This window comes from Sciurus carolinensis, chromosome 16 (assembly GCF_902686445.1).
Source record: "Sciurus carolinensis chromosome 16, mSciCar1.2, whole genome shotgun sequence".
In the NCBI taxonomy this organism is placed as follows: domain Eukaryota; kingdom Metazoa; phylum Chordata; class Mammalia; order Rodentia; family Sciuridae; genus Sciurus; species Sciurus carolinensis.
Window position 1 is genome coordinate 11,518,659 of NC_062228.1, and position 24,466 is coordinate 11,543,124.

The window sequence follows — 24,466 nt, forward strand, 5'->3', positions numbered from 1 at the left end:
ACTTCAAAATAAGAATGTGATCCAGCCATGCACTTTCACTACCCTGTTAATACTACCCTTGGTTTCAGTAAAACTTTATTTACACACAAAGTTGTCCAACTCAACCTCATTTTTTAATTCTTTTAAATACTACATTAAAATATTATATATTGTGATTACTGAGTTCTGGGTGACACCTTCGATTTTATGCCTGAGGCTAGGGTCCCACTAGCCGTACCCTAGACCCCCGCCTGCTTCTCCCGCTTTGGCAACTCCAGGGGCCGGAGGATCCCATACTGTCAATTTCTCCCTGGTAGCTGCAGCAGAAGAGTTACTAATTCCAGTGGCGATCAGACTGGACAGCCACCCGCGACGGGAAGACCAGCTCTGCTCGCCTTCGCCCGCCCTCCTCCTGTGACTCGACACACCTGGCCGGCACGCCCTCTACCTGCCCAGGGCCACCTGGCCGGCCGCACTCAGCGCCTGGCCCGCCCCACTCGGGTCGTGCCGGGTCTTCCTGCGGGCCAATGGGGAGGGGGCCCCTCCGAGCTCCGGCCTCGTTCCGCGGAGCGGCCAATGGGAGCGCGGCATGCAAATGAGCAGGTGCGGTGGCGGCGGGCCCGTTGCGGCCGCTGGGCTCCCGGGATGTTAGAGGCGCGCTGGGCGGCCGCCGAGCAGACGCCCGGGCTTCAAGCGGAGAGCTCCGGTCTCCAGCCATGGCCCCCGCTCCGCCCCCCGCCGCCTCCTTCTCACCCGCCGAGGTCCAGCGGCGCCTGGCGGCCGGTGCCTGCTGGGTCCGCCGCGGGGCCCGCCTCTACGACCTCACCGGCTTCGTGCGGCACCACCCTGGGGGCGAGCAGCTGCTGCGGTCGCGGGCGGGCCAGGACATCAGCGCCGACCTGGACGGACCACCGCACAGACACTCGGACAACGCACGCCGCTGGCTGGAGCAGTACTACGTGGGCGAGCTGCGAGGGGACCTGCAGGTACCGCCGGACTGGAGTCACACCCTACTCCCCCCCTTCCCCTCCCCCAGCTCTCCATTTGAGGGCGAGTCCGGAGCACCTGCCCTCTAGGAGGACGCAAGGTGACAGCCCCCGCCCTCTCCTCCCTCTGCTATCCCTCTTTTCTTCCCAGGTAACAGGTCACTACCCTCCTTCCTTTCACCAGGAGCTTGCTCTTCCCAGCCTCACCCGATTACCTGCCTCCATCCTCAAATTCGTCCACCTCTGGAGTTACCTGATCCTTCCAACTTGTTCCTTCTGCGAATCTAGCCCTCTGACAAACTTGGATTCCCGTTTCTGTCTCCAGCCCCCTACACGCCCATTCTTTCCTTCCTTTCCCCGATCAGCCTCTCTTCTTTGCAATTAGTCTACTTTTTGTTTGAATAATAGGTTTCAAGTCCTCCCCTCCCGTACCACCCCATTCCTGCCTCAAAAAGACACACATCCCAAGCTCTGCACAACTAACTTGCATTTCCTGGGTTGGGGTAGGGGGCTAGTCTTGCACCAGAGCAAGTGGGTGGGTGGAGAGATCCCCACAGTGTTTTGTGTGGACTGTGTCTTCCAACTCCTCAGACATGCCTTTATTTCTTGTCCTACATGCTGGTGTGGGTGTGGAAGAGTGAAATGAAAGGCATCTGCCAGTTTTGCTGAGGAAAAGGGATTAGTGCTTTGAACCCAGGCTGTGTTCTAAGTTGCACATTGCTGTATAATGTGGGCTCATTTTGATATTTAAACCTTCAACGGATCCGGGTAGGTTTCGTTATCCCCATTTGAGAATGTGGAAGGAGGCTCAGAGAGGCTCTGTAAATGTCTGAGGTCAAACATTTAGCTAGTGGAAAAGCCAAGTGTATCTGACTGCAAAATCAACCCAAGGATTGGCGGACAAAGGGTGGGCGGGCAAGGGATACAGTGCCTATCCACAGGACTCCAGGTGGACTCAGGACAGAAGCGAGCTGAATCCTTGTTCTCCCAGCCTGGTGGGAGGACCGGTGAAAGTGGGGCCATCATGCTTGGATATAAACCAACAGTTGTTCCCCACTGCCAGCTCTTGCTTTCAAGTGCTTTTAGAGCTTTGCTTAAAAGGACTTGCCACCCACTATTCCAGGTGGCTCCTCTTTGGGCCATCTTGACTAATTCTTCAGTCTTTCTTTAGTAACTTACTTGGTTTCTTAATGGGTCAACAGCATTGCTAGGCACAGGTGGGTACCAGTTAACAAAATGAATATGGTTCCTGCCTTCATAGAATAAACCAACTAGGGGGAATGGGGAGAGAACATACTAATCACATAATTATTTAATTACATAGTGCCATCAAGTACAAATCTGGAGGAGAGGGGTTCAGAGAAAGCTTTCTTGAGAAGGTGACGTTTACATGGAGAACTAATTGGTGGATAAGGCTTAGCCAGGCAGGTACTGGGAAGAACATTCCAGACAGAGGGAACAGCATGTGCAAAGCCTCTGAAGAGAAAGGGACAGAAATAAAACCAACATGACCAGAGACTGGTGGGCAAGGAGAGGGATGTGGAAGGAGGCCAGAGGTCAGCAGAGGCCAGATCACACAGGGCCAATAGGTTGTGCTCAGAATTTGGGGTTTGATGATGGAAAAATGAGAAGCCAGGGAAGGGACTCAAGCAGGGCTGTGACATGGTCAGATTTGTATTTTTGGACGAGTATTCTCACTGCAGTGCCAAGAAGGAAGGGAGGGAGCCCAAGTGGCTTTGAGGAGACCAGACAGAAAGCTACTGAATGACCTGTACTGCAGGGACTGGGATGGAGGGAGATGGGTATAAATTTGGAAGTCTTCCAAAGATAAAATCCAGGATTTGGCATTCTGAAGTGGGAACCCAGTCTAATTTTGGAAGTTGATATTTGGTGTCAGGTCCTGATGAAGGGGCAGAAGGTTCAGATATAAGAAAAACTGAGTGCAGAAAAGAATACTGGAGACTGCCAGGCTTGTGCTGGCTCATGGGTCCTGATCTGTACTGTAATGTGTCCTACAGGCAGGAGCCTTGGGCTGTGGCTTTCCCTCTCAGTACCCTTCTGAATGTCACTCCTGGCCAACTCCTCTGAATGACCCCACCTGCCAACTGTGCCAACCACCTAACAGTAGGGTTTGGTTTCGCTCTGCCTTACTTTGTCTTGCCTTGCCTGACCCTCAGGGAGGACTCAGGGGGAATACTGAGTCCTCATTTGCTTCTACCCCTGCACTCACCTGTTACCCTAGGAATTCTAGTGTGGCCATGTTGCAGGCATCCTTATTTCTGGGCCCCAACCTGAGGATGTGGAGAAAACTAAAAAGGTAACGGTGCACCTGCAAAGTCATGGCCCAATCTTGACCAGGGCCACAGTCATCCCACACGGCAGAGCCTGTCAGCTTCTGTAGACAGAGTTCTAATCTAGGTACTAGTACAAAGTACAAGGTTCTCCTTAAATTTGGTGAGAGAGGTGGTCAGAGGAGAAATCTGGAGTGGGATATCATTTTAGAAACCTAGATGGAGAGGAGACATTCGTAAACTTCTCTCTAGCTAAGTCCTCCTAGCAACCCTTCACCATGTCCCTTCACCATGTCCCTCCTCTCCTTTCTACCAGGGGTGCTAACACCTGTTGAGGTGAGAGTCCCACCTGCTGCTGTAGTGGAAGGAGCAGGAGGGAAGTGCCCTGGACCAGCTCTGTTGTTTGGGGCTCATTTCTGAACGGTGCCCCCTGAGAAGGCCCCTGCCATGTTCACTTCCCCTGTTCCCCACTTTGCCACACCCCCTCTATCTACGCACTTACACACACATTCACACTCACATGAAGGCACACACACAAAACAAGTCAAACTTGTTTGAGTTAACATGCTGTGAGGGGAATAAGACAAGTTCTACTGTGGTCATGGCCTTGAACTTGGGGAAGCTGAGCTGCCCACTCTGAGCAAGTGAAAGAGCCATGGCTGAGCTGGGAAGTCTGGCCCTCTTTTCATCACCCCTGGCCTCTCAGGGGCCAGCAGGATCAAACACCTCACGCCGAGCAGTAAGAGCAGTGTTCTTCCAACTGTGGACATGAAGTTCATTTCTTGAGCTGCAACCAGAGTTTTTTTGAAAAAGAAATAGAAAAACAAGATAGATATTGTGTTTTCTAGACTTTGATCATCCATGAATTGCTGCCCAACTTGACATTTCACTTGAACTAAATATTCTTAATATTTATATTGACTCACTTTTAATTTTACCATTTACTCACCATAGGTGATAAGACCAGTGAAATTATAGACTTTATATACATCTTAAAATAAATATAAAACTATAAAATAAGAAAAGCTTACCCTTGTGTTCCCTAAATCATCGTGGGCTCCACCAGTGGAGTACATGTCACACTTTGGAAAACATGCAGAACAGGGCATCTTAAACCTTACATTCTATGGATCATTTCTGCAAGTGATGAAAGATATGAAATTTTATGTGAAGAACTTATGAATGTGCATTTTTCTAGTAAGGTTTTATCACAGTCTAACCAGGGTCCTTTTTCAACCCCAAACTTGCTACGAAACCATAACTGTCAGAGAGTGGCTCATACTTTCTCCACATCACACACATACATCTGGATAAAAGTCCTCTGTTTGAGAAGACAGTGGAAGAAGACTTGCCAGATCCAACTCCCCAGCCACGGATGTTGGGGTCACCTGATGTATGAAAGTCTCTGGTCACCATGACCTAATCCCACAGCATAAGTCTGTCTCTCTAAGTGTCTGGGAAGTCTGCAGATTCTACCTTGTGTGGTTCTGCCAGGTTTGGGGATACCATTTAGAACTTTGGGACTGGAGTAATTAAATGGGGATGGCCAATAGGGAGAATATCTAAGTGCAGGAAAACCTGAGGTTCCCACCCTACCCTAGGTCTCAGAACATCTCCAACACAGCCCAACCTGGAAAGCTGGTCTGAGCTGAGAACTCAGATTAAAGCTGATGCTTGGGGAACTTGCTACACTGCCTACCGCCCCCACCTGTAGCATGGATGGTGATGAGATGTTGCCTAGTCCAAAGGGACTGAGATCCACTTGTCCTACAAGTGAGCCTACAGTTGGGCCCTGCCTGGCCAGTCAGCAATCACTGCCCTTCACTACCTGCCAGGGACTGCCGAGCTCTGGCAGCTGCGGTGTCAGGCAAGTCTTACCTGGAAGATGAAGCCAGGGTCCTCTGACAGCATCAGGGGCCATGTCACTGGTTCTGTGCCCACCCTGGAGTAAGCAAACATCCCAGGATTGCTTTCTGTTGTTACCTCCAAAATTTAGCAAATGGCTTCAGGACCCAGAGTTGAGAGAGAAGGTCAAAAACTAGGTTTCCCTGGGAAAAATAGAAACTATGAGCAGAAATTCCAGAAACACAAGAGAAATCATTCTTGAGAAGACTCCCAGGGAGTAACCTAAACTGATGCCTGAGCAGCACCCTTCATCCTCCCTTTCCTCCTCCGTTTTTCTTTTGACACTTGTCATTGGTCTATTGTAGTCTTCATTTATGTAGACAGGTAACAACATTGCTGTTCTCTTCAAACCCACCATGACACTGAAGCAGCCCTCTCCAGGGTCACCAAAGCCTTCATTTCCCCAAACCGGTAGTCCATTCTCACCTCACCTCACCTTACCTGGCCTGGCAGTGATTCCTGCAAGCTGACCATAGTCCCTACTTGTACTCCTTCCTCACTTGGCTTCTGGATGTCTTGCTGTTTTGGTTTTCTGCCTGAATCCATTTTCTTTTGGTACTGTAATTAAATACCACAAACCTGGTGACTTAAAGCAGCACAGATGTATTCTCTTACAGTTGGAGGCCCGAAGTCAGGAATAAGTGGCAGAGCAGTGTTCCTTCTAAAAGCTCTAGAATCTGTTTTCTAACCTCAACTCAAGGAGTCCTGGCCCCCAGTCAGCAATCTGGTTACTCCGGCCTCCCCTTCCATCATCACTTCTACTCTGATTCTTCTGCTTCCATCTTCCATTTATAAGTGCCCTGTGATTACATTGGGCACACCCAGATAATCTAGGATAATCCCTCCATCTCAAGATCTTTAGCTTAATCACATCTGTAAAGTGCTTTTTGACAAGTCAAGTGACATACAGGTTCCAGATACTGGGACAGACACTGGGGAGGGAAGGGAATTATTCTGCCTATCATACCACCTATACCCCTCATCATTACTTCTGAGTCTCCATTGCTGGTCTCTCTTGCTTCTCATTTCCCAGAAAAGTGGACATAGCATAAATGTACATCCTGGTGACTTTTTTTTAAACTCAGGTGAACCCTTCTGTCACCACCACCCAGATCCAGATATAAGGCTGTCCCAGCGCCAGTGGTGGGCTCCTCCCAGCCAACAGCGCCCCCCAGAGGTGGCCACTGTGCTCACCACTATCACCACTTGTGCCTGTGTGAACTGCACAGAGGTGGAATCATGCACTCAGCTCCACCACCTCCATTCACTCAGTATCATGCCTGGGAGGTCATCTGTGTTTTCCTCACTTTTAACAGCAACTGCCTCCATTGCCTGCCCTGACCTAAGGAATTTATATCCATGTGAAGGGAAAACACAGGGATTAGCTGGAGAAAAAAGGGTCAAGAGGCAGTAACAAGGGCTGGGGATATAGCTCGGTTGGTAGAGTGTTTGCCTCGCAAGCACAAGGCCCCAGGTTCAAATCCCCAGCACTGCAAAAAAAAAAAAAAAAAAAAAAAAAAAAAAAAGAGTCAGTAACTAATCAGCTATAATGAAGAATGAAATTATGGCATTTGCCAGTAAATGAATGAAACTGGAAACTATCATGCTAAGTGAAATAAGCCAATTCCCCAAAATCAAAGGCCAAATGTTTTCTCTGATATGTGGCTGCTAACAATAAGCAGGGAATGGGACAAATAGAAGTTCAGTGGATTAGACAAAGGGGAATAAAGGGAAGGGGAGGGGAGGGGATAAGGAACAACAGTTGAATGACTTGGACATTACTTTTCTATGTTCTTATGTGAATACACAACCAGTGTAATACACATCATGTGCAACCACAAAAGTGGGAATTTATAGTCCATGTATGTATGATATGTCAAAATACATTCTACTGTCATGTGTAAAAAGAACAAATAAAAAAATTTTAAAAAGAGTCAATAACTTAGATTAACTCAAGAGCCTGGTTCTCCCTTCTGTAGCATTTCCCCCTTCTACCCTACTTTGGCAAGTGCTCCATTATGCCTGTGAAGCTTTTTAAAGAGAATTTGATTATATGATGGCAGTGCCCCTAAGTCTTCAATGGATCCCTATTGCTGTAACTTTTAAGTCCAATTCAGATGCTTTGTCTGCCACACAGAATCTCCTTACCTCCTCATCTAGAACTGTTCTTCCTTCTCCCAAATTCTCATAGCACTTTACCTATACCTATTTTATGTCGTTTATAACATTCTTCCCTATTTAAAGTTCTTTCACTCTATGTCTTATCTTCTCTGTTCTCTTATCTACTAAACTATAAACTCTGTGAGGAAGGAATTATCTGATTCACCTGGGTTTCTCGAGGACACCAGAACACTGGTGCACACCAATAGGAACTAAAAAGTATTTGAATAAGTGAGTGAATGAGCTGCTTGGAAAACTCAGCTATGTGCATACAGCTCGGTTCATAGAGTGCTTGACTAGAGGCCCTGGGTTCAATCCCCAGCACCGCAAAAAAAAAAAAAAAAAAAAGGCAAATATTCGCATCCACAAGATACTCCAAGAATTAAAATGTAAAAAAAAAAAAAGTAAAAATCTCTTTCCTGTTTATTAGCTGAAAGAGTTAGGAGTTGCTGGGAAGAAGGGAGGGCTAGCAAGGGACTCGCTCATTTCTGCCATTACCCTCAGTCACAGCCAGAATGGGCAGAGCATCTTCTATGCCAGGCAGTTCACTTCTCCCGGGGATCTCTACAAGGGATAAAGTGAAGTTGACCATTGAAAACACCAACCAAGAGCCCTTGTTGTTCATAGGGCCGTGACCAGTACCCCTGTGGCTCTCAGTGCCTAGATAGCATGCATAGGCATGACCCAGGCTGCCTGGGTTTCCAGTCCTGTTTAATTTTTCTGATGTCTTTTCATGTAAATTTGTAATCTCAGAGCAATGGTTCTCCACCTTCTCTAATCTACTCATCTGAGGTGAACAGATGACTTTGACAACCACTCTCCCCACTTGCTCTTTCTTCTGATGGAAAAAGAGCTCTGTTGTAATAAAAAAAAAAAAAAAAAATGTCAGGAAACAAGAAACTCTGTGCTCGCAGTACTCAGAAAGCTTATAACTGAGAAATATAAACTTCAGACTCAGAATTTTATATTGTGAAGCATTGTCCCAGTGCGTAATTATCCAAATACTGTGGTTTAAATAGCAGTACCAGGTAACCAAATTTGAGGGAACTTGCTTTAATGTTTTTGAACTACATTGCATCCAAGATGTTTTTAAGTCCTGCTATAAGAAAGTCAGGCCCAGTGCAGTTGCACATACCTATAATCCCAGTTACTGGGGAAGCTGAGGCAGGGAGATCACAAGTTCGAGGCCAGCCTGCACAATTTAGCAAGACCGCATCTCAAAATAAAATTAAAAAGAGAACTGGGGATGTAGCTCAGTGGTAGAATGTCCCTGTGTTCAATACCCAGTACTATGAGAAAAGAAAAAAGAAAAAAAGACTAGTAGCCAGAAATTCCATTATTGCAAGTACACAAGATTACATAGAGTCAGCCATACAATCTACCAAACACTCAGTTGATAATTATCCAGGTGAATTAGTCATACTTTCTCCTTGAGGATGAAGAGTAGATAGAATTCTCTTTCTCTGCTTTCTCCTGTGTCCAATAGGACCTTTTTTGGCATTGCTTAGAACTACATGATGCTAAGGCTTCCTAATGAAAAATGGATTCTGAGTTTTTAGGAGGTTTCTAGTAACAGCTGATCTCCACTTGTGAATTCCAAATGCTAATAACTTATAACAACCTCCTTAGTTACTCTTGAGTAGGGGTTTCAGTATGTAGTAATGAAAGTTTATGAAGCAGGCCATCATTTATTCACAAAGATCAAAGACCCACCTCAAATTTTTAAGTCAGTTCATGGTCTACACTTTGATGCTCATTGCTGGGGTAGAGTAAGGAGCTCCTACACTGTACAGAATAAAGGTGGCTTCTGTGATCCTACACGATCCCAAATCAGGGGAAAGACCAGACCAGCCTGGCTTTCTGGATGATTCCATTCCCATCCCAGACAAGTCCTCTGGAGGACACGTTGGTTGGACACAGGGCTCTATAAAAACATTCAGCTGTTCCTCGGATCTAAGTAGAAGAGACCCCAAACACTAGGATAAAAGGCCTCAAAGTGCATCTACCTTAAATGAAGACCAAAATCCCATAGGAAATGGGACTAGAGGCTGGGGAGTAGAAATTGATCACCTATAAAAAAGAAACCAAAAAGTGTGTGCGTGTCACCGAACGATGGAGATAAGTTCTGAGAGATGTGCCGCTCGGGGATTTCGCCAGAGGAGCATCACAGAACACGCTTACACGGTGAAGACTCGGCGATGCCATCTTAAGGGACCACGTTCATACATGCAAAGGATTGCTATGCAGGGTGGGACTGTATTCAGGATGAAGAGGGCAGTTGTGCACCAGTTCTTAAACTGGAAAGACAATGAGTCAAGTAGTATTGTTTTTGTACAGAAGTTGATTTTTCTGACAAATCTGTGCCAAAGCACAACATGATGTTCAAAACTCCACTTTGGACATTCACAGTCCAATTGTAAAGCCGGTTGAGCAAATGTACATGAAGGCGAAGGGTGTCCTGATCCTTTGATAAGCAGGTCAGTCTCTTTTGAAGGGCCTCATCCTCTGTTGATTACCTGTCATCTGGCGTTAACTGGCCTAACTTTGCCAGATCCTTATTTGGCAATGGAGTGGTGAGTCAAATAGTGCTCTGTAGCTTTCATTGAATTCATGACATTTTGATATTTTGACATCGATTTTTCAATTTCACTTTGCATTTTGTTACATTGCATTTTGTCAAAAGATAGCAACTCCAACCATTAAAGAGAGAACGCGTTGCCTAGATGGGCTGGGCAGAATTGGGAAAGGAGGTGGTCAGTGTGCGACCAGGGACTGAACTTATGTCATCAACTGACTCAGGTTCTTTGCTGCCCTTTGCAACTTGAATCTTCAGGGACTTACAGAATGCTTGAATGACAATGATCCTTGTAGAACGAACAGTAATAAACCTTAAGTTTGTATAGTGATTTACATTTAAAAAAAACATTTCCCTGAGATTTCCATTTGAATTCTTCGAATGGGTGGGGCAAATGAAGGAACCTGTAGCTCAAAGAGATCTTGAAATGTGGGTTCCTAGGTGACTGGTATTTCCATTATGTAACCATTAGGGACCATCCTTCTGCCTGAGATTAAACCAAGGAGGTGCACATGTGTTTCTTTTGGGGCTCAGATGGATGAGGTGCAATTTAGGTTCTCTTGTTATCCCTCTTCTGGGACTGAGGTCAACCTCTGAAGACAGAAGAAGAATCCTTAGGCTGGACCTGACTGTTTTCTGGACCTCACCAGCTGCCTCTGCCTTCTGGGATGACGTGTGGCGATGTGTGTACTTGTGCGAGGGAGATTTCCAGAGTGGAGCCAGCACGCCTTCCCCCACCACGTGACTCATTCCCTGCATATTCAGTTACTGATTAATCCGAGGGTCAAACACTCCAGCCTCCTGGCAGCTGCCCTTCCATAGAGGGGCTGGAAGTCAAATTGTGAGAAAGGGTGATGTGTTGGCCTAAAAAGACGCATCTGGAGTCACTGGAAGGATCCTTATTTGCTGCAGCCGTACCCTGGAGTCTTATTTAGATAATTTTAGTTGAACCAGGCTAGAGAAGTTCTGCCTTTATGAGCAATAGGGCCTGTGAGACATCCCAAATCTGTGGGGTACCTGAAATAATAATGATTCATGGCCCCCAGAATGCTCCCTAAGAGGCCTGATGTTCTAGAGGTGAGTCTGATTTGCTTGGAGTTATGGGTATCTGGCCTAAGCTGAGGTGGAGGAGCAGGGACTTGCAGGGAGGTGGACAAGTCTCTCTTCTGTTAAATGTGGAAAGGGGTTTCCAGATCAGGAAGGGCAGCTGCTGAGCTAAGGTTCCTGTCCACTTTGTGTGTCAAGGTGACGCTGTAGGCCCTCAGCTCCCTCCAAAAAGTTAACATAGGTTGCTCTGCATTATATCTTCACCAGAGCTCTCCCAACTCACAGGAAGTGAGAGGGGACACATGGGAGGTGACTGCTGCTTCTCCTCTCCAAGATGTGAGTCCATCTGCATAAGGTGGAGCACTCTTCCTTCAGGGACCCTGCTGCTCTGCCAGAGGACAGTGCTAGCCTGTTCCTCTTGCAGAGCATCAAGCCAGTGTGGTGGTGACTCTGAGCAGTGCTTTCGAAGACTGCAGTAACCTCTGGAATGTCAGGCTGGCAGAGGTGACCCTCCAAGGGGAAGGGAGTGAATTTCCAAAGTCCTTCCTATTTGGATTTCCCTTGTTTGTGTTCTTTACAAAACATCATTGAAGTACATGCTGGTGACACATTGGAGTGTATAAAACAGGCTTAAGAGCAGAGCCCTTTAGTGGGAAGGGAATAAAGGAATTCACCTTGTTTGAATTCACCTCCAAAGGAGAGTTTCCCTCCACCTTGACCTTGAGGAGTCAAGCTGATCCCAGCCAATGGACCTGTCACCCCGTCTCAGCAGTCAGATAAGGGCCCCCAATATCAGGCTGTTTCCAAGATGGTGTCTGGTTTGATATGGGGAAGAGGTCTGTGGGAAGATGTATATATCAAGAATGTAACACCTGGGGCACTATGTATGTATGAATTTAGAGGGTAAAGACTGACAGAAGTTCCCTTAGGAAAGAAATGACTCCTGGAGTTCAGACCCCTGGTTGCACCTTTTCTAAATACCTTCTCTGCTCTAGGTTAAGGGCATAAAGGATGTTCCAGACTAGATATCAGGTCTTGGAGCTGGCTCAAGGAGAACCTGCCAGGTGCAGTGGAATGAAGTTGACCTGACAGGCAAAGGACCAAGGAGAGACATGAACTTTGGTGCAGAGCTAGGCAGCCAGTGGTGAAAGCAGAGTTTGCCGGGAGCTGACTGGTTTTGAGTCTCACATGTAACCAAGATCTGTGATCTTCAGAGGGTTGCCTTGGCGGACTGTTCCAGATGTAGTATGTAGTACTCGCTAAAAGTGCCAAGAAGGAACTTGGACCTGGACTGTTTCCAGCCCACTGTGTCCCACAAACTGTTTATTTTTTTTCTGTGCATTTTAATTATACCTAGTGTGGGATTCATTATGCTGTATTCACACACACATACAGTATAGTCCGATCAGTCTTATTCCCCAGAAGCATCCCCTCTGTTTTTTGTTTGTTTTGTTTTTTTGCTGGTACAGGAATTGAACCCAGGGATGCTCTGCCACCGAGATACATCCCCAGCCCTTTGTGGTTTTTATTATGTAGTGACAGGATCTCACTAAATTGCCCAGACTATCCTCAAACTTTCCATTCTCCGGCCTCAGCCTCTAAAATTGCTGGGATTACACGCATGCACCACTGTGCCCAGCCAGAAACCCTGGTTTTAATTGACATTAAATACTCAATACTCACTAAGGACATCTCATTAAAGAAAATTGTCAAAGGTTTATCCCATTCAGCAGTCTGGGGGAGGATAGTACAGTTGATGAAAATTAGACTATAGAGCCCCACCTTTTTCTCTATCATAATTTTATATAGCTTTTATATAGCTTACAAAATTTAAATATTAAAAGGAATGTACTTCCCACCCTAAGCCCTCTATAAATACTATCAACAATTTCTTGTGCAGCCTCACAGAAATATTCCACATGTGCACACACACGCACACTGTCTTCTTCATTTCTAGCACAAAGAAATTGAATGATCTATGCTGGTCCACAAACTGCTGCTTTTTTGCCTAATGTCATATTTTGTCCTTCTTTCCAATATCAGCAGCATAGAAAAAAGAATCCATTTACTTCATTCTTTTAAAATAGCTGTCCCTGTCGGGTTTTTGCCTATTATATCAGCTCTACAAGATGCAGCCTTACACATTTTGCATAGACGTGCAAATAAATTTGTAATATAGAGTCCTAGGTTTGAAATTTCTGGATTAAAATAATATACACTTTGCATTTTGATGGAATTGCCAAATTTCCCTCTAATTTAAACCAATTTAAATTCCCTCCCAAAATGTCTAAGAATGACTGTTCCTTCACATTCTTGTCAATGAGATATGTTATCAGTATTAAAAAATACTGATACTGATACCTTTGCCAATGAGTAAAAAAAAAAGTTGTTCCCTGATTAAATTTGTATTCATAGGATGTACAAGAGACGTGTGATGTCTCTTCATGTTTCTACATTAATTTGCACATATTTACATCATCCATCCAACTTCTGTTTGCATAGTTGCCTTTTCCTTTTGATTTTATGATCACTCTTTAGATATAAAGGATATTAGCCTTTTCTCCATCATCTCATTTACTCTTTTCCCTCCACTTTCTACTTATTTCTTGATTCGTTTAAGATATTTTTTCTCCATAACAAACCTTGAAATCTTCCATGAAGTTAAAAGATCCCAGTTTGATCATTCTCAGAAAGTCCTCCCTGTTTTAAGATTTTATACATAAAGAAGCCCTCAGCCCAGTGTGGTGGTGAATGCCTGTGATCCCAGTGACTCCGGAGGCTGAGGCAGGAGGATCCCAAGCTCAAAGCCAACCTCAGCAACTCAGCAAGGCCAGGTATCTAAATAAAATTCAAAAAACGGGCTGGGGATGTGGCTCAGTGGTTAAGTGTCCTGAGTTCAATCCTTGGTACCAAAAAAAAGAAAGAAAGAAAGAAAGAAGCCCTCAGTATCCTGCTAACACGTTTATGCTTCTTGTTTGTCTTTGTTTAAATGTTTTACTTCCCTGGAGACTTTTTTTTTTTTTTCCCCAAATGACTAACTGGTTGTCCTCGTAGATTTATGAAATAATCTTTTTCTTATTTGTTTAAAAGACACCTTTATTATATATCAATCATTTACATATATTTTTAAAACTATTTTTGCAGTATTCTGGACCAATGGGATCACTAAATTTTTATTAGGTTCTTACCATTCATTTGTTCTTTCCTACTTTCAATTTAGCCAAGATTATGCTCCACTAGAGAAGACAAAGGGCAGGGCAGGAGCCAAGTTTCATCCCTGGTCATATTGCTGATCTGGGGGACACAGTTGAATCTGACTTTCAGAGGCTGGGGCTACCCAGCTTGCTTAGGGCCCTGAGGTTGGGGAGCCAGAGCAAAGGAGGAAGCCACTTTGGAGAACCCCACGCAGCTGGTAGGCCCCAGTCAGTGAACCCATGGTGGGGGTTGGAGGAGGGTTCAAAGTGGGGGCTGTCCAAGCAGTCATGGAATGACAGCAATTCCAGCTGGGGAATGCTCGGATAGGGAGGGGTGTGGAAGGAGAATGTGGAAGCAGCCTTGCCCTTGAACTTAGCATTCGTGTGGGTCCTGTACACCCTTTCTGCTCAATGTTTATAGTCTGTGTTTGGAGGAAAGGCCCACAGGTCAGGTTCAATGTGTGCGTGAATGGCCTGAGGCCAGGAGAACCAGAAAGCAGCCATGTTTGCTAGGAGGGAGCCTGATACCTCTCTTGGAAAGCCTTGTAAATCTGAAACTTCTTGACCCTCTGGCCAAGGGAACTGGAAATTTATTCCCCCACCTGCTTCCTGTTCCTATTATTAGAATGGCATGAAAGCTTATCGATACCTGGGACTTTCTAGGGTGGTGGAAATATTCTCTATCTTGATTTGGACATTGGCTACAAGGAGATATAGAGTTGTCAAAACTTATCAAACTATATTTTTTAATCTATATTTTTAAAAAATACCTTTATTTTATTTTTATGTGGTGCTGAGGATTGAATCCAGGGCCTCACATATGCTAGGCGAGTGCTCTACCACTGAGCCATAATTCCAGCCCCATCAAACTATATTCTTAATTAGGGTGTATACATTTTTTTTTTTTTACTATATCAATATTATTCTCCATGGGGGTAAAAGGAGAGAGAAGTAAATTTAGCACAGACTTCATTTTCACTTCTAAGGATGTGACCTCACAATTGCAGGAGTTACGTGCTGGTACAGACATGCCTTGTAAGGATTATTTTTAAAAAGAAATAACAGAACATGAATGGTGAGTGCTGGTACTGTGGCTTAGTGGTAGAGCGCTTGCCTTGCAAGTGTGAGGCACTGGGTTTGAGCCTCAGCACCACATAAAAAATAACTACATAAAGACATTGTGTCCATCTACGACTAAAAAATATTTTTAAAAAAGAATGTGAATGGTGAAATCTAGTACAGGAGATTTCAGTAAGTATTCACATTGAATTATTTACAGCTTTGCTCCATATTTGAAATTTTTCATAATGTTGAAAGAAATATTAAGTAGTTACTTTGTAGAAATCACTCAAAGATGTTTGTGTGTATGTGCCTGTGTGTCTGCTGGGGTTGAACCCAGGGCCTCACACTTGCTAAGCAAGTGCTCTACCACTGAGCTGCACCCCCAGCCCACTCACAAATATGTTCTTAAAGGAAAAGTGGAAAAATAAAATAACAGCACACAAATGGTTACTTGCAGCAAAGGATTGCATTTCCAGTGATGCTGCGTTGGTTTCCAGAGCTGCTATCACAAAGCGCCACACACTGAATGGCTTAAAACAACAGAAAGTTATTTTCTTGCAGTTCTAGAGACTGGGCAGTAGACACGAGATATCAGCAGCATTGGTTCTTTCTGGAGCCCCTGACCTGTTCCAGGTCTTTCCCAGCTTCCGGAAGGGGTTGGCTCTCCTTAGCTTGTAAACCTGTCCCTCCAGTCTCTGCCTGCCCCTTTATCAGATGTTCTTCCTTGTGGCTCCACATCTGTGTCTCCACATTGTACCCTCCTTACGAGGACACAGTCATCTTGAAGTGAGAGTCCACCCTGATCCAGTCTAGTCTGACCTCATTTAACTGGATTACATCACAGACCATATTTCGAAATAAAGCCACATTCATAGGCTCTCGGAGGACATGCTTTGGGGGGGATGCTATTTCACCCAACCCAGATATCACTACGTGGATTCTGCCACTCAAACAGCTTAGATGGATGTGACTGTGATGCCCAAAGGAGAATTGTGTTATATTTTAGAAAAATGACCCAGTAGTGACAGAGGTCCCAATGTGGAAGGTTCATGTGAAGAGTTTGATGCTTCACTTGAGTGAAAAAGATAACATAATTAAAGAGTTACTTAGCATATGGTGATATTAAAAAAGATTCTTGGGCCACTCTCTAAACCTATGAAATCAGAATCTCTCAAAGCAAGACCCCAGAAATCATGGAGTACTAACAAGTACTCCATGTGACTCAGGAGCACCATAGTGTTTGTGACATACCATCTTAGAAGGCTAAGGTTGAGAGGAAGACTGAAGATGAGAAAACTAGAGTACCGAACCTGGCTGGTTGGGAGAGTTCCATGGGGTTATCAGCGTCCTAGCTGGGCATGGTCACTCCTGCCTGTAATCCCAGTGACTCAGGAGGTTGAGGCAGGAGGATTGCAAGTTCAAAGCCAGTCTTGGCAATTTAGTGAGGCCCTAAGCAACTTAGTGAGACTCTGTCTCAAAAATAAAAAATAAAATAAAAATGAAAAGAATCAGCATCCTCAATTTGCAGTATGGAGCTGGGTGCAGGACAGTTGCAAGGTGAAGGTGGCCCACACTGCTGCCCTGTAGGACAGAGGAGGAAGCCTGGGATCTGGAGTCCTAAGACGGTGCCATACTCCTGCCTCAGCATCTTCTTGACTGTGTGACTTTGAGTGTGCCATTTCACCTTGTGATTTTACCCTGTCATTTCACCCTGACTCCCCCGCAGGGTTGTGTGTGGTTGCAGTGAGACCATATGAGAGCTGTAAAACAGCACATGTTGATCAAATGGAATCAGTTCCAGCCTCTGCTCAGAAAGGGGTAGGTTTCTGCTAGGTGATGAGGGATGGATGTTTTCAAAGCCTGACTTGCTTTGTGTTTGGACCCTCCTGGGGTCCTGTCCACACCCTTGGAGGAGCATGAGGGTATTCTCTTCTCTGAGTTGCCCTTCCCTGTGACCAGGACCTGTGGGGCCCTCATCCTGTCTGTACCTGGACAGGTGCAACTCTAGACCTGAGATACTCATGCTGGTTAGGGAAGAATAGATTCCAAAGACAAGGCTGGTCAAGGCCTCAGGTGGTCCCAAGGGCTCTCAGGTATGACTTTCTCTCACATTCCTTCTGCTGTGCAACCACAGACATAGTGGATTTCTCTTCTGGGGCTGCCCAGTGCTTGCTGCTAGCTTCAAGAGGCTTACCCATCAGTGGAAGTAGCCAGACACAATAATTATGTGTGGTGGCAAGTGCTACAACAGAACATAAATATTCTGTATGTGTATTACACAGTGGAATAATAGACTAGATGATATGATATATTTTAGACCAGGGGGCTGTGGCAAAGTGGCAGCCAAGGCTTCAGATGGGGGTTATCAGGGAAAGCCTCTCTAAGGAGTCCATAGTTGATGGATAAAAAAGGAGCCGTCCCAAAGGTGGGTCCGGAGGTATGACCAAGGGGCGCTGGTGTTGCCAGGCGTGGTGGGTGAGGAAGTGTGGAGGGAGGGGCAATGAGAGGTAAGCCGGGGCTCTGTCTTGGTGAGGTTCCTGTGTCACAGTCAGGGAATTAGATTTTGTTCTGAGGCAGTCGGCAGCCACTGGAAGGTTTTAAGCAGAAGGCTAAAGAAGTTGGTCTGTTTTATTAGATAGTTCTCGTTGCTGTACGGAGGATAGATTGCAGGTGGTCAAGAGTAGCATCAGGAAGAGTTAGAGGCCATCAGTGTTGTCCAGGTGACTGGAGGATAGGATGGCCTCTGCTCGGTGGCCTTGAGGATGGGGAGATGAGCAACTGCCTTAGACATAGAACCACTAGAATTTGCTAATGGATTAGATGTTGACATTGAGGAAAGGGAGGACTTGAGGGCAAGGCCAAGGTTTTGCCCTGAACAACTGGGTGGTTTGATTTATGCAAATGATAAATCCTAGGGTGGGGTCCCAGGTTTGGGATGGGACAAAGTTCCCTGGGGTCATGTCAGGTTGGAGATGCCAAGAAAACATCCAAGATGAGATTTCAAATAGTACTGTTCAATGATGAGTCCAGAGCTTGCTATCCACATGTGGCCATTGAAATTTAAATTAGTTAGAATAAAGCAAAAATTTCCTCAGTCACACCAGCCACATTTCCAGGGTTCAGTAGGGGTTATTGGCTACTACATTAGCACAAATATAGGACATTTTCATCATTGTAGAAAATACCCCTTGGGCAGTGCTGTTCTAGCACTGTGGCCCAGGGCCCCTGGTATTTCTCTCTGGGATACTAGTCTCTAGTTTAGGGGTGGTTTGGCTCCAGGATGATGTTCCTGTGTCATTCATAAATGGCTCACTCTTGCCCTCTCTGCTTGACACAGTGATAGTGATGTCCATCACTTGTGGCCATGTCAGACAGGTGAAGGACACCTTGCCCCGGGGTTGTTCAGGCTGAGGTACTATCACAGTGGTGCGTCTAAAGCGTGGTGTTTAACCCTTCTGAAATTTGGAATAGAAGCTACAGCTCACAGGAATCACCAGTCGTTCCCCCTTCTAGGGCTCTCTGTGTAGGCTGGGTGAGGTTTAGAGTTGTGCAGTGGGTCTCAAGCAGCCCAACAATCTTGTGTCCCAGATCTCACAGTGTCACCTGAGACAGGTCATCTAACCTCTGTCAGTATAAACATCCTCCACTATAAAGGGGAAGGGTTGCAGGGCTGGGCACGGAGGTAGAAACTGTTTAAATCTATAAATAAGAGTAGTCAACCGGGTATGGTGGTGGACACCTGTAACCCCAGCGACTCCAGAAGCTGACACAGGAAGATTGCGAGTTCGAGGGTAGTCAGGGGCAACTTAGGGAGACCTGGTTTCAATATAAAAATTAAAAAGGGCTGGGGAAGTAGCTCAGTGGTAGAGTACCCCTAAGTTCTATCCCTGATGCCTGACCCCACAAAAGTAGTAGTGAGGTATGAGGCAAGTTGCTTTGTTGTTGTGATTTGGGTTTTTTTGTTTTTTGAACAAAACAGTTCAGTGACTATTATAGTTTCTTGTAACTCATTTGCCATTTTATAAGCAATGGCAAAAACAACAATTATTTTTCTTAAGTAGAATATAAAAGACGTACTTGGGATTATTGCTTCTGAAACATGATATAAGGTTGTTTGTGGATCGATGGCTTCATTTCTTCTTTAAAAATTAGCAAAATACAGCGTTGAGGATGTGATAGAGCTGAAATACATTGTTCTGTCATGAAAGTTGGGCCAGTGAGGAGATGATGTGTTCAGGGGGCTTCGGTGTGTTTTTCTTGCGGGTAGCCTGTCCTGTGAGCCTCTCAGAGGGGCTCTAAGGTCCAAGTCCTGAGAGACTGCATCGGTCAGTCAGTCAGATGTGGCCCTCACCAAGTCTGCAAAAGGATGCGTTTTGATGAGCTCTTGCCCTGCAGACTCTGATGTTGCCCATCACAGTTGCAACAAGAGGCAGGATTTTGTTGAGAAGGATCCTTGGGTGAGCCTCAGAGAGCTCCCTGCATTCACCCTTTCCAAGCCCAGGTGAATCAGAATAATAGCACAAAAACTTGTGGGGGCACTTTGGCAAGTTTCGAGAAGTAATTTAGTATTTTCAGGCCGTTGGCCTTGTTCCGATGTCCTGGGTGCCCACCTATGCTGCTTCTGGTGGTGAGGTTGCAGGCATTGACATCAGAGAAGGCTCATTTCACAAGAAGCAATGCCAGGTCCCAGGGGACTGGTCCCATCTTCCTGTCCTCCTCTCCACATTCCTGAGCAGGAGCATCTGGTCACACCTCAGGCACAAGCTTCCCTCTTATTTCCTTCTTGTCCTTTTTCTCACCATGAATGCGGGATTGTGGCCTTGCAGAGCTATGGTCTTGCAGTGATGTGGGGAGGGTCAGGTGGGGGCCTGCTTTGCGGGGATCTGTGGCTTCTCACTTCCTGCACCACAGAAGGGTAGTCAGAGCTCTGCCCTGCTGGGCCGGGCTTCTGATTTGGACCTAGCGAGACAGGGAGCAGCCTATTAGAAGAGAAAGCAAGTAGATTCTGCTGCCTTGGTTGTGGCTAAGTTTCCAGCTCCTCAGAACCACCAGCCCCAGGAGACTGCTCCCTGGGGGCTGTGTGGGTGGGCTTGTCAACACAAAAGGCTTCCCAGGAAGAAGGCTCTCCAGTCGGATGAGGCTCAGGACAGCCCTGCTCATCACCTTTCTCTGAGTTGTCCGTCTGTGTGCTCCCAGGTGTGCTGCAGGGGCTGGGGGCAGCTGGACATGGGGCCCAGGGTGCCATCTCATCTCAGAGAAAGGGTTTTCAGGCACAACCGGGCTGAGGGATAAAAGGCCATCTGTCCATCTCTCGGTGCCCAGCCCCGGCCTTCTCGAACAACATTCCTTTATGCAGCCGCCCCGCCCCCCGCAGCCCCCGCTGCCGCACACTGCCTCCTTTCAGGCCGCCTCTATGCTGGACTTGTTTGTTTGCGGTGCAGAGCGCAGACTCTCTGTTGTTCTTCTCTGTTCTCTCCCCCAGGCACCCTCCAAGCACACCCTCTCCAGGGAAGACAGGGCCTGGGCACTGGAGAAGGGCTGGGGGCTGAGACAGAGGCCCCTGCTAGGACCTTGGGGACCTCCCAGTGAGTCCCCATCCATCATCTGAAAGATCCCGCGTGAGTGACTCAGTTTGCCCCGTCTAGGGAAAGCTCCTGCCAGTCTCTCAGGGAGAATTACGCCAGTCCCAATGGGATGCCTGCCGCATGTACTCACCATGAAGGTGGCGTGGCTGGCCCGGGGCCATGTGGTGGGGTGGAGGTGGGAAGAGGGCAGAACAAGGTTTGCATCTAAGCGGGCAGCAGTTTGTGTAGCCCCGGCACTGCCACCTGCCACTCACCACACACCAAGTGGGCAAGACTTGGGGGGTGGCTTCTCAGGCTCCAGGAAGGGGAAAAGGGCCTCCTCTGAGTTAGGAAGGGATATACTTGAGTGTCCCTCCAAGAGCAATCTATGCGGGCTGCCACTGTGGACCAGGAGGAAGGGTGCATTGACCGGGAGACCCTGATTTCTGCCACCTGCCGCAGAGGACCACATGCAGACTCTGGCTCCATATCTCCTCGCTTACGTTTCTCAGTGTGGTTCTCTCTCCTGGTTGAATTCCTCTCCTTCCATGGCCCTATGTGGATCCCTGGGGAAACTGAGTCAGTCCTTGGATTACTTTCCTAGTACTGCCATAACTACCACAAAGTAGGTGGTTTAAAAACATGAATTTGTCATCTACGTTAAGCACAGTGGCACATGCTTATAATTCCAGGCACCCCAGAGGCTGAGGCAGGAGGATAGCAAATCCAAGGCCAACCTCAACAACTTATTGAGGCTATAAGGAATTTAATGAGACTGTCCCAAAATAAAAAACACAAAGGTCTAGGCTCAGTGGTAAAGCACCTCTGCATTCAACCCCCGGTACCAAAACAAACAAAAAAAAAGAATTATCTTCTCACAGTTTACGGTTCTGGAGGCCACAAGTCTTAAGACCAAGGGTGTGCAGGATAGGTTCCTTCTGAGGGATGTAATGGATGTGAGGAAGAGTCTCCCCTAGCTTCTGGTGTTTTGCCGGGGTCCCTAGTGTTCCTTGGATTGTACCTTGATTTTCACATGGTGCTCTCTGTGTTCACATTTTCCCATTTCGAAGGGATTCCAGTTTTATTGGGTTGGACACACCGTAATGACCTCATTAATTACATCTTCAATGGCCCCTAACAAGGTCACCTTCTAGGGTACTAGGGGTTAGGAATTGTACATATGAATTTACAGCATGAGGCAGACACAGTTCAAGCCCAGGACAGGCCTCTTCCTTGGAAAGCGTGATATTGGAGGTGACATCTTTGGTGCATGGCCTGGGTCCCCACTGCAATTTCTTCATCCTCACAGATTTCATCTCCTTCCCAGACACAAAGGAAGGAATACCAGTAAAAATCATTGCCTGCTCCCACCTCTGCTCCCCACCCTCTGCTTCCTCTCGAAGCTGATCGTTACCACCCTAGAATGGAGGGAGGAGGAGACCCAGGCTCACCCTTCATTGGGTCTTGCTAGGCCTCCGGTTCCTATGGTGCCAGCCTGTCACCCAAGTCGCCCAGGACCTTGACTCTGTAGGCCTACACCCTGTGGGTACAGCCTGGGCTCCCCATCTGGATTCCCTATTCTGGAAATTAAGCCGGTGGAGTGGAGAACAAAATCCTTGCTCTTGCCTGTCCCTCCCAACTTCTCTGCAAAGGGGCACCCGCAGAGAGCAGGAGGCGGCAGCTCTCCCTGTTTTCGGCACACCAGAGCTGTATTTATATTCAAACATGGTGGCTTGGCCCACAGCACTCAATTGCTTTAAATGCAAGCTAAATTTAAAACTCTGGAGATTTCACACACAAAACACTAGCTTTCCCAGTTTTCTTAGAAATCCTAAGGTCTGATAATCTCCCACAACCTGCCCCCTCATCACAGGGCACGGCCCTTGTATCTCACGATAGTCTGCTCCATTCCCTTTGGCCACTGTGACCTCAGGACCAAATGACAATGGCCATTGCCACTGCCCTTTTTACATTTGTTTTTTTTCTCCATGCCAATGCCTCTGGTAAAAAGGGGCCTCATGGTTTTGTCTGAGTCGTGCTTCTTGGTGTCTCACGTCTTAAGGAAAATCAGAATAAGCATCTCACTTTGAGGAAGCGGTGACGACTCCTGCCTGTTTAACATGCAAACAAAGTAAGTCTGTGTCGTGAACCACCCCTCCCTGCCTGCTACACTCCACACCGTCACCCTGCTACCCTCTGAAGACAGAGCTGGAAGCTGGGGTGCCCTTGCCAGAGAGAAGCAACTTCTTGTTCCAGGAGGAAGATCTGGAGGTTACAAGCTGGCAGTGGAACCTGTCTAGAACGTGCCCCTTGGTCTAGAGCTGAGTCTAAAGCAAGAACTAAATGGCTGCCTTGGATTCTTCCCAGCCCAGACGCCTCCGAGGGCTGCCTCCCTGAGAGACGGCCTGTTGTGGAGCTGACTGGGGACTTCAGGGAGCCACTGCTGGATGCTCTGTGCATCTGGGTCTGAGGGTGCTGAACCTAGTATGAAAGTGCTGGCAGAGGAGGGAGCCCGGGAGGGCCACTGGTGTGAGCAGGGCGCTTGCCAGTCAGGAGTTGACCCAGTGCTGGGAGAAAGCATGGCTGGTGCTCTTGTTTTCAGACTTCTCTCCTGCCTGGTCTCAGACTATATCTGGAGGTATCTAAGGAGGACAAACACGCTCTTGACCCCACCACCACATTGCCTAGCATGTCTAGCAGCTCTCAGCTAGAAATGTGCTGTGCCTGCCTGTGCCATCTCCTTGGCAGGTGACATTGGTGGCTCCTTGTACCTGTCCTTTCTAAGTAAACACAAACTGTGGAAGGCATTGGGCAGCTGCCCTCCTGCTGCCCTGACTACACGATGGCCTTCCCACCCAAGCAGACTACTCATGAATGCATCATTCAGCAAGTATTTGAGTGGCAACCCTGTGCCAGGCCCTCGCAGTGAACAAGATGAGCACAGAAGTTACACTGTAGCTTGGGAGACAACAGGTAAATAAGGTGAAAGGAGAGGAAGATGCTTTCAGCGCTGAGCAACTGAGCACAAAGTGCTTCTTCCCAGAGGTGGGGAGAAGGGCCCAAAGGAGGGACTGGGTCTGCAGCACCCTTCTTCTTGCCCCCAGGACTGTCTCCTGTTCCTCAGGTGGACTCTGTGAGAAAGCTGTCATTTGACACAGGTGAATTGGACACCCTCTGCCACGTCCACTCATCACACTTGTGTTAGTCATTCTTGTGAGAGTCAATAAAAGTCTGACCACAAAATTACTCACCATCCTCCCCAAACACTGAAGCACACCCAATCCAAAGGCACAGTGCAGAACCGTCTGCTAATACTGGAAATATGCACAGGTTTTCTTCACTTTGAGATTCTTTTAGGTTTTTAAAGTTTCCTTTGTCTTCCTTCCAGGATCAGGAGAGTTTTTTTTAAAAAAGTGTCCAGGAAACTTTTTTTAAAAACCTTTTTGGGGACCCTAGCTGCAGGAATGACCTTTACACATTTGTGATTCATGGATGGTGTTTGCCTGTGGAATGCAGGGTGAGCCCAGCTCAACTGTAAAATAAACACCGGGGCTCAGGTACCTGGAAACAAGGTCCAGATCAGCGTGTGTGGTACGGCTGCTACTGGAAAGACAAGTTCCTGGAGCCCCCCAAGTGGGATTGGAAGACCCTCTTCAGAAGAGTCTTCTGTCTGCAGGCAGAGAAGGTTTTCAGAACTTGTGGA

The 24,466-nt window shown here is 46.9% G+C and overlaps 1 protein-coding gene across 1 annotated transcript in view; it reads left to right on the forward strand.

The window, feature by feature from the left end:
- Positions 1 to 648: 648 nt before the first annotated feature.
- Positions 649 to 24,466, forward strand: part of Fa2h (fatty acid 2-hydroxylase) — a 51,987-nt gene continuing 28,169 nt past the window's right edge. The window contains exon 1 of the mRNA XM_047528982.1: positions 649 to 965. Coding sequence (XP_047384938.1) covers positions 696 to 965 — 270 coding nt within the window. The 5' untranslated portion in view covers positions 649 to 695. The remainder of the gene's footprint in view (positions 966 to 24,466) is intronic.